The sequence below is a fragment of the Eleutherodactylus coqui genome, chromosome 11 (assembly GCF_035609145.1).
Source record: "Eleutherodactylus coqui strain aEleCoq1 chromosome 11, aEleCoq1.hap1, whole genome shotgun sequence".
NCBI classification, from domain to species: Eukaryota; Metazoa; Chordata; class Amphibia; order Anura; family Eleutherodactylidae; genus Eleutherodactylus; species Eleutherodactylus coqui.
In genome coordinates this window covers 24,951,897-24,968,156 of record NC_089847.1, presented here as the reverse complement: position 1 = coordinate 24,968,156, position 16,260 = coordinate 24,951,897, and the positions used below count along the sequence as shown (strand labels likewise).

At 46.7% G+C, this 16,260-nt stretch overlaps 1 protein-coding gene across 3 annotated transcripts in view; it reads right to left on the bottom strand.

Moving 5' to 3' along the window:
- The window catches only part of ANKRD11 (ankyrin repeat domain containing 11), a 187,086-nt gene that overhangs the window by 16,618 nt on the left and 154,208 nt on the right, over positions 1-16,260 (bottom strand). For all 3 annotated transcript variants that reach the window (XM_066582959.1, XM_066582962.1, XM_066582961.1), the window contains 4 exons: positions 4,185-4,355; positions 2,404-2,607; positions 789-931; positions 349-496 (listed from right to left, as the gene is read on the bottom strand). In XM_066582959.1, the coding sequence (XP_066439056.1) occupies positions 349-496; positions 789-931; positions 2,404-2,607; positions 4,185-4,355 (666 nt within the window). The remainder of the gene's footprint in view (positions 1-348; positions 497-788; positions 932-2,403; positions 2,608-4,184; positions 4,356-16,260) is intronic.

The window sequence follows — 16,260 nt, the reverse complement described above, 5'->3', positions numbered from 1 at the left end:
GGCAACATTTAGAAGTGTCGTTCAGCCCTTCTTTCCTATCCAATCTGACTGTGGGATTGGAGAGGCGCTGCTGCATGCTGGGTAGGACACTTGCAAAAGCAACTGTCTGACGCCCAGCACCTTCCGTATAGGTGTCCTATGAATTAGACTAGGACTTGTACACAATACTTGCTGGGTGGTACAGCAGTTACTTCAGCAACTGTCCCACCCGCCAATTGGGCAAGCACTTCTCTACACGCCACATGTCAGATCTGGTGGGAGACAAGATTACTATAGTAGAAAGCTAGCCTTGCAAAAATAAATGAGCAGTTTAAGAGAATACTATTAATTGTGTTTGTTTCCACTTACCAGTTGAACTTTCCTCACTGGAGGTGTAGGTACCCTTTCCAAGAAGAAGATTAACCATTGTTGGAGAATTAGCGACTTTTAAAGGGGTCTCTCCCTTTCGGTTACTTTGATGAGGATTGCCTCCATACCGCAACAGCAGTTTCACAACCTGAAGGATGAAACAAAATAGTTATGCTAATGCATTATAGGAAAATGGAGGAATGAATTTCACAGTTCAGAAGCATACAGAAGGCGAGGTGGTTAGCGGTAGAAGGGTAAGGAATTAAATAAAGTCAGTAAATACTGCAATCAGACAACACGTGTCTGCGATGCATAGATAGAGCTATAAAAAAATAAAGCGCATGTTAAATGCCATATCTCGTTCCTGGGTAGAAAGTCTTACCAAACAAACAGCTGGTGATCCAACATACCCATAGTAAATACTAAGAAAATGTACTTGCCTTGAAGTGACCATTGTTAGACGCGTCATGCAGGGGGGTGTCATCATCCAACCCTTTGGTGTTAACTTCGGCTCCGGCAGCCAGCAGTTGTTTTGCAACATCGTAGTAACCTCTGTTACACGCCTCGTGCAAGGCTGTCCAACCTACAAAACACGAACGTCTGAATATGTCAACTACCAATTAGATACTAGTATATAAAAACACACAGATGCCACTTACTGACTGCAGCACTACAAGGCTATGGCAGCTGTAAAGACCCAACATATCTGTGCTCCACAGCTCTGCACAGAGAGGCAACATGGAAGCAACAGTAACAGTTTTACAAGGCAAAAAAAAAAAAAAAGATGCACGGCTTTCCAGTTCAGCCTACTGTTCTGTAATGTTGACCCAGAAGGCGGCAAAAAAACAGCCATAAGGGGTAGAAGCCGGTTCTCCTTTTAGGCAAAAATTCCTTTCCAACTCGAAATCTAACAATCAGAATAATCCCCGGATTCACCGACCCTTCTGAAGTCATCAGTGACTATAATATGTAATATTGTGGCATTCAGGCCCCTTTTGAACTTTGAGTTCACTCCGGCACAGAGCGCCATAGTCTCACCTATAGGACCTATTCATATGGATGTATTTTCTGTCCGCATTTTTTACGGATGTAATATGGACAGCATACAATTGACTGGCAATTGTGTATTCAGATTAAGACTCCCCCCCCCCCCCCCCCCCCCCCCCCCCCCCACAAATCAATAGTTTGCTTGAAAAAAAAACCCAAAAAACAAAAACAGCATGTCCTATTTTTGTCCATATTTGCGTACCAGAATCACCAATTAAAGTCTATTGGTCATGTAAAAACGCAGCAAATATGCGGCCGCATGCGTATTCGCCACGTTTCCCATCCCCTCTTAAGCATGTTGCCAGGAGACAGTGGAGAAAAAATAAAGGGAATCAAATGGGCCTTCTAGCAGTTTCTGAATGCATAAAAAACAGGTATTACTACAGCATGTGTCCGCGTAAGGTTTTTAATAAAAAAAAAAAAAAAAAAAAGAAAGTCAATGTCAAACAAAAACTTTTTCTCTTTTCTTGATGCTTGACATTCTTTTTTGACTGATTCTTTATTAAAAACCTTACATGGACACATGCTGTGGTAATACCTAGAAAACATAGGGAATACGAATGCAAAACGGGTGTAAAAAAATTGCACAAATCAAAAATGTATGCAACATGCAAGTGAAAACTGTGCTTTTCAATGGCTCAAATGGCATACACCCCCATGTGAATGAGCCCCTACAGTAAGGAACCCCTTTCTATGCTGCTGTAGAAACATTCTCTCCTCTAGACGTAGAGGGCGCCCCCTTGTTATACCGTCACAGTCCTGCCAATAGACAACAGGAGAGATCTCTGTACTGACCCCTGATATATCTATACACAGTTATTAGAGCGCCCCTCAAATGCTTTATTTTCTAAACTAAGTATCTCCAATTTTGACCAAATCTCTAGGTACTCCAGTCCAATTCCATTTTTTTCTTCGTTGCCCGCCTTTGAACCTGCTCAAGCTCCGGTAGGTCTTTCTTCAGCATAGGCACCTAAAGCAGTACACAGTATATAATCCTTCTCAAGCTACCTGCAAAATCTTTGACATTGACATCGGCTCCTTCATTTATGAGCTCTTTGATACGCCGTGCATCGCCTCTTATAGCCGCCCGGTGTAAACGAGTCTCCCCCCGCTCATTTCGCTTGTTCACTTTGTCTTTGGTTTTGGAGGCGGAGTTAGGAGTCCCCTTCTGACCGACTGCAGACTGAGAAGGATGCTTTGGTGTTGTATCAACTAAGGAAGAAAAAAAGAACTTGCCTTTATTATTATGAACCTCAGATGCTTCATAAATTCTCATTAATCGTTAACTAAAAGGAATCACGTTGAAGGCCGACTTACAGATGCTTTGTCGCTATAGAAAGTGATGGGTTAAAGTCAATTACTAGTTGCTGCAAATTTGTGAGTTTTTTTTCTTGGAGGGGGGGGGGGTTTAACCAATGGGTCCCTCGCTGATCACCATGACGGAGGTTCTAGTTAGACATGGCAACATGTTCGAGCAGCACAAACTTGCAGAAAAGCAGCTGAAGGGACCGCAGCCCTCATGTTCCAGAAAATCAAAGTCCCAGCAGTTTGTGAAAGAACATATTGATATACATCGTTAGACATGTGGCTACATGGTGGCTGTGGCCACGCGATTGAAGGTAGCTGTGTACCTCTGCGAACTTGCAATGCCAATGGGGTTGCGGTGCGATTTGCAGGTTGCAAAAAACAAACCCACCGAGGTTGGATTTTTTTGCGACCTGCAGCTCACACCATGACCCCGTTATCATCAAGGACCCTGCAGGGTCACTGGTCATGTGACCCTGGTTGCAGCCAAAGTTGTCATATAGCCCAAGCCTAATGGTTGAAAATATAGGAGTATTCACAGCGCCGTATACTAGTTCAGTGTATTATCCATATTTACAGTCAAGGACAAGAAGTGATCTCAGGAGAAGGCGGATTCCTTTACACACCAAATATCGCTAAGGGGACCGGAGAATCAGCAGATGGCGCACAAACCAAATCAAACTTTCTGAATGAACCCAATTAGTGGGATGAGATCAAATACAGAGGAATACAATCAGCAGGTTTGCCAATCTATTTCATTTTGTCCACCTGCAGAGTAAACATGCAGGATTGTAGCTACAAACTGTATTCTGCTCTTAGTGAACCCAGCTTTATTCTCATATCTGCAAATTAATGTATACTGACTTATCATAGGTATTTAAAAAGCACTCTCATCCACTTTCCTAAAATGCCTTGCAATCTCAATAATGGCCACAAGGGGGAGCGCCTGCCTCATACAATTGTACACGGCTCTTTCTAGCCTATTAAAAGGGGAAATGAAATCCTGGATGCTGAGAATACGGAGAACCGCAGCAAATATTTAACCGAATGCAAAATTTACCAGCCAGAAGTCTAACAAATCCCCAAAACTCAAAAGCTGAGAACGACATGTTACTCACATATTCAACAACAAACAAGAACGGCAAGCTATGACATAAGACCGCATGATTGTGCATGTCTGGGCAGTAACACTGAAATCCAAGCTTAGCTGCTACCGGATTTTAGAAAGCAGATCACAGACAGACTCCTGTCTCCATTCAGAGAATACCAAAGCCATTTGCAGGGGATTATCGTCATTCAGCGGTTTTCTGCCATTACCTGAACAGTTCATAATGAAAAAGGGACCCCAAATGCGTTGCTAACCCGTAGGACAGCCATGTCCGGCCTCAAGTTATCTGCCAGCCTCCACAGACAACATGAGTCAAGTCTTCTTTGTGTCCTGTAATTAGAACATGCAAAGCATCCACAGAGCGGCCATTCATTACCTGGGCTGTTGGCAGACTCTTCTGCTGTCATCTGCATAAGCAAAGCAACCTGCTGTCGCTCCGATAACGGGTATCCAGCTCGAATTCCAGATATCCCAATACCAAAAGGTAAACTAGACTTCCGGTTGGCAGGCTCCTTCTTGATTCTTTTCTTTTCCGGCCCCTTTGTTTCTGTTAGGAGAAAGAAAAAATTATCTCAATGATGAAGCCCATTAAACAGATTGTTCTTTTAAATGACTTTTGCGTGTTACTATATGAGAACAGAAGCTTTAGGAGATGTTTAAAGGGATTTCTGCAGTCAGATGCAACCTCTTACAGTATGGGGCACACTGTGCAGCCAGCCGATCGCCCTCCGTGCCACTGCTGGCACTTCTGACAAACAACTTATTTTGCCAGGGGAATCCAAGGCCAGCCAGGCATAGCCCTTGCAAAAGTGCAGTATTACATGACGGCCATCTAGTAATACAAGGACGGCACAAAATTCCCCCAGGAAGGGAGCTGTCTTACAGAGTGGCTCTCCATTTATGCTTACAGAATGGAGTCTCAAGTGGGAGACCCTGCTCTATGACGCTCATGGTACAACCCCTTCAAAAGCTACATAAATGGTTTGAAACCTATAATTAAAATGAGGGCAGATGACATTTTCAACTTTTGAGGCTCCCATTTACAACTGGACAACCCCTTGAAGCACTACTGATGGCCTACAGGTCATTAATAGTAGATCGGCAGGGGCCCGGCGACCTGTATGAAGCAGACAGCTCTGTTCCCAATACAAAGGCCAGGTTAAGCATTGCAGGCCAAGTTAGGAGCATCACCTGCAATGCCAAGCTTGGCCACTGCAGTGGGAACGGAGCTGTTGGCTTCCTGCAAAAACCAGCTCATTGTAGGACTACACTTGCCCAGTAAACATCTGATTGAAGGGGTCTCTGGGCAACAGACTACCACCAATGTGCTAATGATTGCCTATTCTGAGGCTAAGCCATCAAACTGGAAAACCTTTAAAGAGGCTGCGGAGAACTAGTGGGTGCCCTCTGACAGCAGGTACTCTTCAGTTATCAGATGTAGGAAATTTAGGAAAATACTTTTTGTAGCGCTCAAAAATATCTGCATGACGGACAAGCTTGCTGACTGTTTCCAATAGCTAGCTCCACAATAGATGCATTTAGTGGTAGCAGTTGTGATAGGAGCGCGATGTGATCCGTAGCCCAAAATGAGCATTTCTGTAAGTAAACAATCACTAACAGCCTCCATATTCCTGCAGCTTTCATGTCAGCGGGGATGACTCACGGGCATTAAAATACACTGAACATGAGAACCCTGAGAAGAAGATACCTTAACCCCTGCGTGGCTCTGCTGTCCCTCGGATACACAGAAATGGGACTTATCGGTGGCATCTGCAAGTGTATCATCCGGGTGCGCATTACCAGCCGCGGATATGGGAACCACCTGACCCCAACAAACGCCGACCTTGTGCTGCGTTCACAAATAGATCCGCTAATTGTACAATGACTTGTGCAGACAGAGGTTTGCTGACGGCGCGCCAAGAAGCAGAAGCCCACAGAGGGGATAACAGATTTCATAGACAGCGGAAAACAGTCCTGAAAGTTATAAATGGTCCTAATTGTATTTTAGTAAGAAGTTTAAAAAAAAAAACAAAAACAAAAACAAACAACCCACCTGGGAAAACGCAAACTACCAGCACAAAAACAAAACAAGCCACAAGTGCACAGATGGGCACGCCGCCCCGTCTCTGGCACATGCACACAAGGAGCGCCAATCAGCCAGTGAGTGACTCATAAGTGCAGAATAAGCAGGCGGAGAAGTCAGCAAGTTAAAGTTATACTAATATTTGTCCTTGTGTGTCGGTACACGCTGCGGCTGTTCCTGCTCTAATCGTGCGTCGATCACTGCTAATTGCTAGGCAGCACCTAGACTTGCTAAATGATACAGCAAGGCCACGTGTCGCCTGGCAATTAGCAGCGATCCACATGCGGTTGAGAAGATCAACTGCAACATGAAGTTCACAGGGATGTGTGAAAAGATTGGGCCATCAAAAAATAAAAATGCCGTTTTCATTGCTGGAAGGCCCAAGTGATGCCAGTTTGGTCATAACTGGGTGCGTAAAAAAAACTGCAGTGAATAAATGCCAATACGTGTTTGCAGTTTTTTCATTTTTTTTTTGAAAAGCACCCACATACTTTAACAGACTATTTTGGTGCGTGAACATACAACAGGACATGCTGCGATTATGTTTTTATGGAAAAGATTTATCCGTATAAAAAAAAACAAACAAAAAAAAAAACACACGACTCTCAATACAGCAAAAAATAAGGGCTACATACTGACAGAAAATACGCCCATGAATGGGCCCTTTAGCGTATGAGATTTCTCCAAAAACTAAAATATAACAGATTCTCCTCATCAGTTTATCTGCTGCATTTGTAAGCACCAAATTTCAGGTGGTTTTCCACAATTTCTTTTGGTGCCCTCTATGCAATCCAATGCAAGGAACGTCGTAAGCTGAGCATTCTGCCAGTAGTTCACTGTCCTGCACTTCCTTGCACTGACTTCCCATGCTGCATTGCATGGTCTGTGGTCCCATCAGCAGGGGGGGGGGGTATCCAAATGCTTGCCCCTCTACTCACCATTTGTCAGAATGCCTGAATCATCCTGGGAGAGCAATGTCCCCTTTACACAGGACAAGAACCTCACGATTCTCGTTCACCTGCGTGACGTCTTCACCGGCTCATTCGCGCTTGGGCAGCATGTTCTCGAGCACCAATTGCCCAGTGTTTAAACTGCACGGGCCGGCGTGGATCCTTATGCCGGCTGAAGCTGACCGTTTATCATCCAGCTTTGCTCGTATGAACAGTTTTTTGTTCGAAGTTTAAACGCAGCATAAATCCAATATAACTTGTGTAAACAGACAACCTTCACATAAGATGCATTCAGGGTGTTAAAGCCGTACTCACGCACAAACATTTCTCGAGGGTGCAGGATGTGGGTCATGGGCCTGGCTTCCTGAGATAGTGCTCTCAATATGCAGTCTATACGCAAGTCTAGAAGTGAGACATCCTTATGCAATATAACCACAACGCTTCATCAAACTGCGTCAATGTTTACAAGAACAGCGGTCAAGTGCTCAACCACGTTTGTGGCCCTACAGCGGAGGCCCGTGTCTCCACCAATGCAAAAATAAGTATAAACTGTGGCGCAGTTGTGTTTGGGATCCACTGCGGATCGAGTCTTCAAAAAGCTGGTGCAAAATACAGATCCACGCTGTGAGCAAATAGCTCAAGATGACGGAGCAACACTCCTCCTAACGGGATAGATATTTAAAGGGACACGCGCTTCCTTTTCCTGTGCCTTGCGTCCTGCTCCACACCCTCTTAGTAAGCAGTGATTTCAGCGGTCATGAACAGGAAGCCTAGAATAACCCCACAATCACATATCCATCTTTAATCTCTTCTGCGCAGAGACCTTCAGAAGTATTCCCATACTGATGAGGAGTGGTAAATCAAAAAACGGTCAAACCCCGTTTTGGGTCAAACTTTGCTAAAAGTTCGGTGCAAATCCAAACCTCGGGTTCGTCTCTGCCAAAAGCACTAAAATTCCTCCTCTTTTTAATAAACGTGTGGATTCCTTCATAATTGCTTTTTAGTTATATAGGATATACAAACAGGGAGAAAACTAAATCCATGCATGTGTTGTTCTGGCTCAGGTATGAATATAGGAACCCAATGCTGCAAGGTAATAGTGCTAATCACTGAGCCATGTGCTTTCACCCCCTCTGGCAGGGGAGGAGGTGCCAGCAGCATGGTGGCTCAGTGGTTAGCACTTTTTAAAGAACTTTTATGGCTCTTAGGCTACATTCACCAGGGGAGAGCGCAATATTGGGTTGAGAAACTTGACTTAACGTGTGTTTTTCACGCTGATGTGAGAAGTTTTTCATCCAGAAACAACTTGCAACAGTTCTGTGAAGTTGCGATCCTCAAGTGTGTCACGTGCATCAGAGGATGGCAAGTGTTTTCCTGTTGATTTTAAATGGAAACTCATATTGCATGCACCTCGCACAGCATGCAAGTGCCATGTGATGCCTTTTGGTCCCATTGAAAACAATGGGTGAGACATTCTGAAGGAAAGCCAAGAGATACATTCTGTGATTTTTATCCTCACAGCATCGCTCAGAGGGGTGTAAAAAAAAGGAAAAGAAAATGGCTCATGTGAATAAGTTCATTGAAAGAAATTAGTTCATATACATGCATCTCGCAACGCACGAGATTCCCGCCTGTGTGAATGTAGCCTTAGAGTTATACACCCGTTTTAGGAGTATTGGTGAAGCTCCGGCCTGGTTTAAAGCTCATTCGGAACAAAGCAAAACTTTTTTTTTTTTAGATTTCAGTGATCCAGCCAAACCAAACTTTTCAAAAGTTTGTTCAACACGACTTCTAATTGAGCCGCCCCTCTTACGACTGTACTTTTATTTAGAGTCCCTGTAGGCCTTATGCAAAGCTTCACCCAATAGCAAGTACCGTATATTCCGCCGTATAAGACGACCCCCCAACTTTCACCTTATACGCCGGGAATACAGCGGAGCAAAAAAAAAAAAAAAAATCATTACTCACCTTCCCCGGCGTTCTGCGGCGCTGCTGCAGGATGTCGCTCCCTCCTGGTCCCTGGCAGAGCATTGCTTTCTGGACGCTGAAGGCACGTGTGTTTTAGCCAATCACAGCCATTCAATGATGTCATTGAATGGCTGTGGTTGGCTGACGGCGTGTGTTAGCCAATCACAGTATTAGCTTTCTGGAGGCGGGGATTTCAAGCCCCGCATTCAGAAAGCAATGCTCTGCCGGGGACCAGGAGGGAGCGACAGCCTGCAGCAGCGCCGCAGAACGCTGGGGGAGGTGAGTAATGATTTTTTTTTTTTGACACTTTCTTTTTTTTGTATTACCGGCGTATAAGACGACCCCCGACTTCAGAGCAGATTTTTTTGGGTTCAAAAGTAGTCTTATACGCCGGTATATACGGTATATTGCATTTCTTATCCATTCTTATTCTGTGTCGGTACGTCCCCTGACGGCCATCCATGTATCACTGCAAGAATCCATCCCTCCGTTCTCTGGTAGATGCTGCGCAGCACATCAGGTAAATAAATGCATTTAGGAACAAAATGTTTGGTTGCGCAACCGCTATTTTTTTAAAGCTCAGCAAAACAAGCCTGGAAAGCTGAAGAAGCCAAACATGTCGATGCATCAGGTTTCACTGAATTTAGGAGACCATCATTTGCTGAGTAAAGTTCTCGTGCCGCGGGCAAAAACATCCACAACTTTGTATTTCCAGGAAAGAAAGTTTGTCAGATTTCTCATGGAAGTCCAAGGTCTACAAACGTGCGGGTCAGGGGAGGATACGGCGCCGGCGACTCACTGAGAACCACCAGGACAACAGCGTGGCCGGGACACACAACTTCACAGACCTTATTCACAGTCCGCACTGCCCGAGTCTACAAGAGAACTAGATGGTACACAGATCCATAGTAGTCCCTGTGCCAAATCACACACTCTGCTAGGGGAAGGGGGGGGGGATAAAATAGAAAAAAATTACATAGAATTCTAGTACGCTCCATTATTTTGCTGTAATCTACCTATTCTCGTCAACAGGAAGGGGGTGGGGGAACACACACACACACAAAAAAAAAGCTCCATGTTATCCATATCCTCCCCCCCCCCCCCCCCCCCTTAAAGCATCTTGCAGCAAAAAAAATAAAAACTAAAATACAGTTAGGGCGTGTTTTAGCTTTTTTTGCGACCGTGAATATCAGGGGGGGGGGGGGGGAGGCGTATGGACAACATAAGAGCGCCATATGGAAATACATGTGGATGTGAAAAAAATGCTTCCCCTCTTGCGGACACGACACAGGCTAGTTTTCCCACACTGGCATTAATCCATCCTGAGGGCCAACGCTACTTTCACATTTGGCATTTTTGCTGCGATTTTCATTTGCCATTTAGGCTAGTTTCACACGGGCGACAGAATTTCCCAGTTTCCTCATGATGCGAACGATACAAATCGCATGTATGTGAAGCCCATACCTTCCTAGGGGTTCCTTCACATTAGCGATGTTTTGAAGCGACATTGCGTGGAAAAAAAAAAAAATTGCGGCTTGATTACAGTGATTTGCGATGTTTTGTAGCCCATGTTTCCCTACAGGGTTCCTAGTTGTGAACTTGTGATTTTCGTGCAATGCAATTTTAACATTGGAGAGTCCTATGAACTTTCTCACTTAGAGATATCGCTGTTACCTGCCTAAAAGCCACAATTTAAAAAAAAACAAAAAAAAAAACACATGCAGATTTAAAAAACAGCAAGTACTGAACGCTGCAGGCAAATGGATAGCGTTTTTTGTTATGCTTTTGAACCACACGCGAGATTTGTGCATCGCGAGACGCATGAACATGAACCCCGTTCTTTTGAATGGCGTTGCATACATGAGCGACGTTTACCGACACATCGTGATGCGGAGAAAAAAAAAAGTGGCATATCCTGTTTTAGTGTTCCTTGGAACGCATCGCCCATTGTTTTCAACGGTCCTGTAAAGCCTCCCTCCCACAGGCGTTTGCAGAAATGCAGTGTTTTTTAACGCTGCGTTTACTGCGGTTCCCGCAGCGCTGTCATACATCTTTGATAACCTAGCTGCCGCTGTTCTGCGGAGCTCCCCGGCACTTGTCATCGCCAGCGCTGGATGCACCAATCACCGCCAGCGCTGGATGCACCAATCACCGCCAGCGCTGGATGCACCAATCACCGCCAGCGCTGGAAGCACCAATCACAGCCAGCGCTGGATGCACCAATCACAGCCAGCGCTGGATGCACCAATCACAGCCAGCGCTGGATGCACCAATCACAGCCAGCGCTGGATGCACCAATCACAGCCAGCGCTGGATGCACCAATCACAGCCAGCGCTGGATGCACCAATCACAGCCAGCGCTGGATGCACCAATCACAGCCAGCGCTGGATGCACCAATCACAGCCAGCGCTGGATGCACCAATCACAGCCAGCGCTGGATGCACCAATCACAGCCAGCGCTGGATGCACCAATCACAGCCATTCATTGAATGTATGTGATTGGTTTAGGAGCGCCGCCTCAACCAATCAGAGCAATCTCTCTCTGGGATAGATGCTTTGTCGGCTTGAGAAGTACCCAGCAGCCTGCATTGAGCTCTGGACAATGGCAGTGGGCTCCCTGACAGCACCTGCTAGGAGAGTATACCTTTTTTTTTTATTTTTTTTAAATTAAGGTAGTACAGCTAGTGCTTGCGTTTAGCGCTGCCAAAAACATGGCAGCAAGTTGTGCCACATGATCAGGAACGCTGAACCCGCTGCCCATTCACATTTGAATGGGTGACACAGGGCTGAAAACGGCCAAAGATAAAACATGCACCACTGTCAAAGCGCAGCGTTGCAAACACATTTTAACACCTGTGTCACAGCCCCATTGAAATGAATGGGATGGCTGTACAGCGTTTAGGGCAGCGCTGAAAAGGCAGCGCTAAATGCTGGACAAAAACGTCCGTGTGAGGGAGGCTTTAAACACATCACACAGCAGTTTTCTCACACAGAAATATGGTCCACCCGGGGGGAAAAAAACGCACCAAAAATTCAGCATGCGCCCTTCCCAGATCATCAAGTCACGTGAAACATGATTAACATACAAAAGTTTAAGGGTGGGGGGAACAAAACCCCATGGGACCATACAATATATGGACCTGCACACAAATTAAAAACGTACGTGGATGAAACGATTATACACTTGTGCGAATAGGGCCTAAAGGTTACATTTAAGAACACGATTTTAGGCAACATCCATATGAAATGATGCTTCAAGTCCGCCATGACTGGTGAATGTACCGGCGCCACATCCTGAGACATGCAAGCCCGCCGTAACTGGTGAATGTACCGGCGGCACATCCTGAGACATGCAAGTCCGCCGTGACTGGTGAATGTACCGGCGCCGCATCCTGAGAGATGCAAGTCTGCCACGACTGGAGAATGTACCGGCGCCGCATCCTGAGAGATGCAAGCCCGCCATGACTGGTGAATGTACCGGTGCCACATCCTGAGACATGCAAGTCCGCCATGACTGGTGAATGTACCGGCGCCACATCATGAGAGATTCAAGCCCGCCATAACTGGTGAATGTACCAGCGCCGCATCCTGAGAGATGCAAATCCACCATGACTGGTGAACGTACCGGCGGCACATCCTGAGACATGCAAGTCCGCCATGACTGGTGAACGTACCGGTGCCACATCCTGAGACATGCAAGTCCGCCATGACTGGTGAATGTACCAGCGCCGCATTCTGAGATGCAAATTCACCATGACTGGTGAATGTACCGGCGCTGCATCCTGAGAGATGCAAGTCCGCCATAACTGGTGAATGTACCGTCGCAGCATCCTGAGACAGGTAAGTCCGCCATGACTGGTGAATGTACCGTCGCAGCATCCTGAGACAGGTAAGTCCGCCATGGCTGGTGAATGTACCGTCGCAGCATCCTGAGACATGCAAGTCCGCCATGACTGGAGAATATACCGGTGCCACATCCTGAGAGATGCAAGTCCGCCATGACTGGTGAATGTACCGGCGCCGCATCCCGAGAGATGCAAGTCCGCCGTGACTGGTGAATGTACCGGCGCCACATCCTGAGAGATGCAAGCCCGCCGTGACTGGTGAATGTACCAGCGCCACATCCTGAGACATGCAAGTCCGCCGTGACTGGTGAATGTACCGGCGCCACATCCTGAGAGATGCAAGTCCGCCATAACTGGTTAATGTACCGTCGCAGCATCCTGAGACATGCAAGTCCGCCATGACTGGAGAATGTACCGGCGCCGCATCCTGTGAGATGCAAGTCCGCCATGACTGGTGAATGTACCGGCGCCGCATCCCGAGAGATGCAAGTCCGCCGTGACTGGTGAATGTACCAGCGCCACATCCTGAGAGATGCAAGTCCGCCGTGACTGGTGAATGTACCGGCGCCGCATCCTGAGAGATGAATGCCCTGCAATCCTTCCTATCGGTTCACCATCAGGTTTTGCACCATCGGCATCCAGAGAGCTGCGGAGCCGCTGCCATCAGGGATTTGTCATATTTCGTAGCCAAGGAGATTCTGTCTCTTCTGTAACAGATTTAAAAGACCGAAAAACTGCATTTCTTTCCTATTCCCTGAGAATATTTCCCGTCTCCTCGGCAGTATTTATAGATCTGAAGGGCACATTATTGCTGGACAGCATCAGTCACTGTTTTATCATTGAAGCACTGAGGCTCTAAAAGCAATCAAAGCAAATCCTGTAAAAAGCCAGCTCTGGCTTCACTGACACAGAAAGAACAAGCTCAAATTTGCTTTAAACTTTATATCCTATCATGAAGGACATAAACAGGGCGCCAAACGGTTATTAACATTCTGTCTAACAGAACTGCCTTAAAGGAAAGCTACCAAAAGTGTAAAGATGAAAAAGCCACCATAACACGACCCCCCCATTAGCGTCCTCCGCTGCTCCCGTGTCCCGGCTCCTCAGTTATGTAATAGGAACGGCGAGGATCCGAGCAGCCTGCCCTGTAACCAGATGGTACAGCCGTACCACCAACCGGATCCCCAGGGACCAGCTGGTACAGCCGTACCACCAACCGGATCCCCAGGGACCAGCTGGTACAGCCGTACCACCAACCGTATCCCCAGGGACCAGCTGGTACAGCCGTACCACCAACCGGATCCCCAGGGACCAGCTAGTACAGCCATACCACCAACCGGATCCCCAGGGACCAGCTAATACAGCCGTACCACCAACCGGATCCCCAGGGACCAGCTAATACAGCCGTACCACCAACCGGATCCCCAGGGACCAGCTAATACAGCCGTACCACCAACCGGATCCCCAGGGACCAGCTAATACAACCGTACCACCAACCGGATCCCCAGGGACCAGCTAATACAGCCGTACCACCAACCGGATCCCCAGGGACCAGCTAATACAACCGTACCACCAACCGGATCCCCAGGGACCAGCTAATACAGCCGTACCACCAACCGGATCCCCAGGGACCAGAATTAGGAGTACGGTCATGGGCACATTGGAGCAAATGGAACAACAACGCATTCTGCACATAGTAGGGGGCTTTTTTCCCAAGGCTTTTTCTTTATAACATGTTTCTCTGAAAATAAGGGAGGGTCTTCTATTTTTGCTCCAAAAGATGCGCTAGGGTTTTTAGGGGAGGTCTTATTCTGAGCAGTAAATATGCAGTCTTTGGCTGGCCACACAGAATCCATAAATCCCGCCTCCACGAAGCAATGACTGATTGGTTCTTCAAGCAATGCATTAATCGGCTGAGCTTCCGGGCTCTGGAGAGCAGCGGAAAAGATCTGGACCGAGCCTGCTAGGTAAGAGACTCGGATGACTTGCAGGAAGAGCAATTGCATTTTTTATGTCCATTTTCACGAACCTAATGCATTCCTATTGACTTTATGAACTGTAACTGGGGCTACTTTTTAGGGTAGGGTTTATAGATTTCAATCCTCTGAAAATCCTTAAAAATCATGCTAGGGTTTATTTTCCGGGAAGGTCTTATTTGGGGGGAAACACCGTAGAATGCCTTTACATTTCCTTATTTTGTGTGTCCATCTTCTATGCCGTCTGTCTCTAGGGGAAACAGACCTTGAAGGGTTTGTCCATTTGTAAACTATTGGATTGTCTATCCTTAGAATAAACCATCAATAGTAGGTTGGCGGGGGTCTGTCAGCCGGGACCTCCTCTGACCAGCTGTCCCCCAGACTGGTGCGCTTGTGCACTGGGCTGATTTCTGCAGGAAGCAGACAGCTCCACTCCCACTGTAGTGACCGGCTTAATATTAAATATGCCATTCACTTCAATGAGAACTCTGCCTGTAATACCACGTCTGACCACTGCAGTGGGAATGGAGCTGCCTGCTTCCGGCAGAAAATCACATCAGTGCAAACACGCAGAAGTCTGGTGAAAAGGATAAGCCACGAATAGTTTACAACTAGACAACACCTTTAAAAAAAGAGACCGTCAGCTGTTTTGAGCCCTATGAGCCAAGCTTATGGGCTCAAAGCAGCTGGCACCAGGAGTCCAGGAATATAGATTTTATACTAACCTTCCCCGCTGTTCCCCCTCCCCCCACTGTCAACTCTCGAACCAGCCACAGCAACGCATTCCGCGAACTCCACAGCCCTTCATTCTATGTGCGCGCCACGTAGTCCACCAGAAGCATTTCAGCGGTGAATTTGATAGCCGACACCAATGAAACAGCAGGGGAAAGAAAGTATAAAAAAATTACATCCCGAACTCAGTGTTTAGGCTACTTTGAGCGTATAAAACAGACGCTGTGTCGTCTGATCCGGGAGTTACAGGGTATAGTCACATGGTGCCATCCAAAATTTCAAAAATAAATTTCAAAAAATTATGCGGTTTTGCAACAATTCGCTGTCATTCGTTTACTACAGTTTTCAATGCGGTTGTAAAGTTATAGAGAAACAATATACTAGAGATGAGCGAACGTACTCGTCCGAGCTTGATGCTCGTTCGAGTATTAGCGTGTTCGAGATGCTCGTTACTAGAGGCGAGCACCACGCGATGTTCGAGTTACTTTCACTTTCATCTCTGAGACGTTAGCGCGCTTTTCTGGCCAATAGAAAGACAGGGAAGGCATTACAACTTCCCCCTGTGACGTTCAAGCCCTATACCACCCCCCTGCAGTGAGTGGCTGGCGAGATCAGGTGTCACCCGAGTATAAAAATCGGCCCCTCCCGCGGCTCGCCTCAGATGCGTTCTGACAGAGATCAGGGACAGTGCTGCTGATGCCGGAGCTGCTATAGGGAGAGCGTTAGGAGTATTTTAGGCTTCAAGAACCCCAACGGTCCTTCTTAGGGCCACATCTGACCGTGTGCAGTACTGTTGAGGCTGCTTTTTGCAGTATTGCACTTTTTTTTTGTATATCGGCCGTGCAGAGCATTGCGTCCTCAGTCTGCAGTCATTGTACAGAGTATAGGGCCAGTACT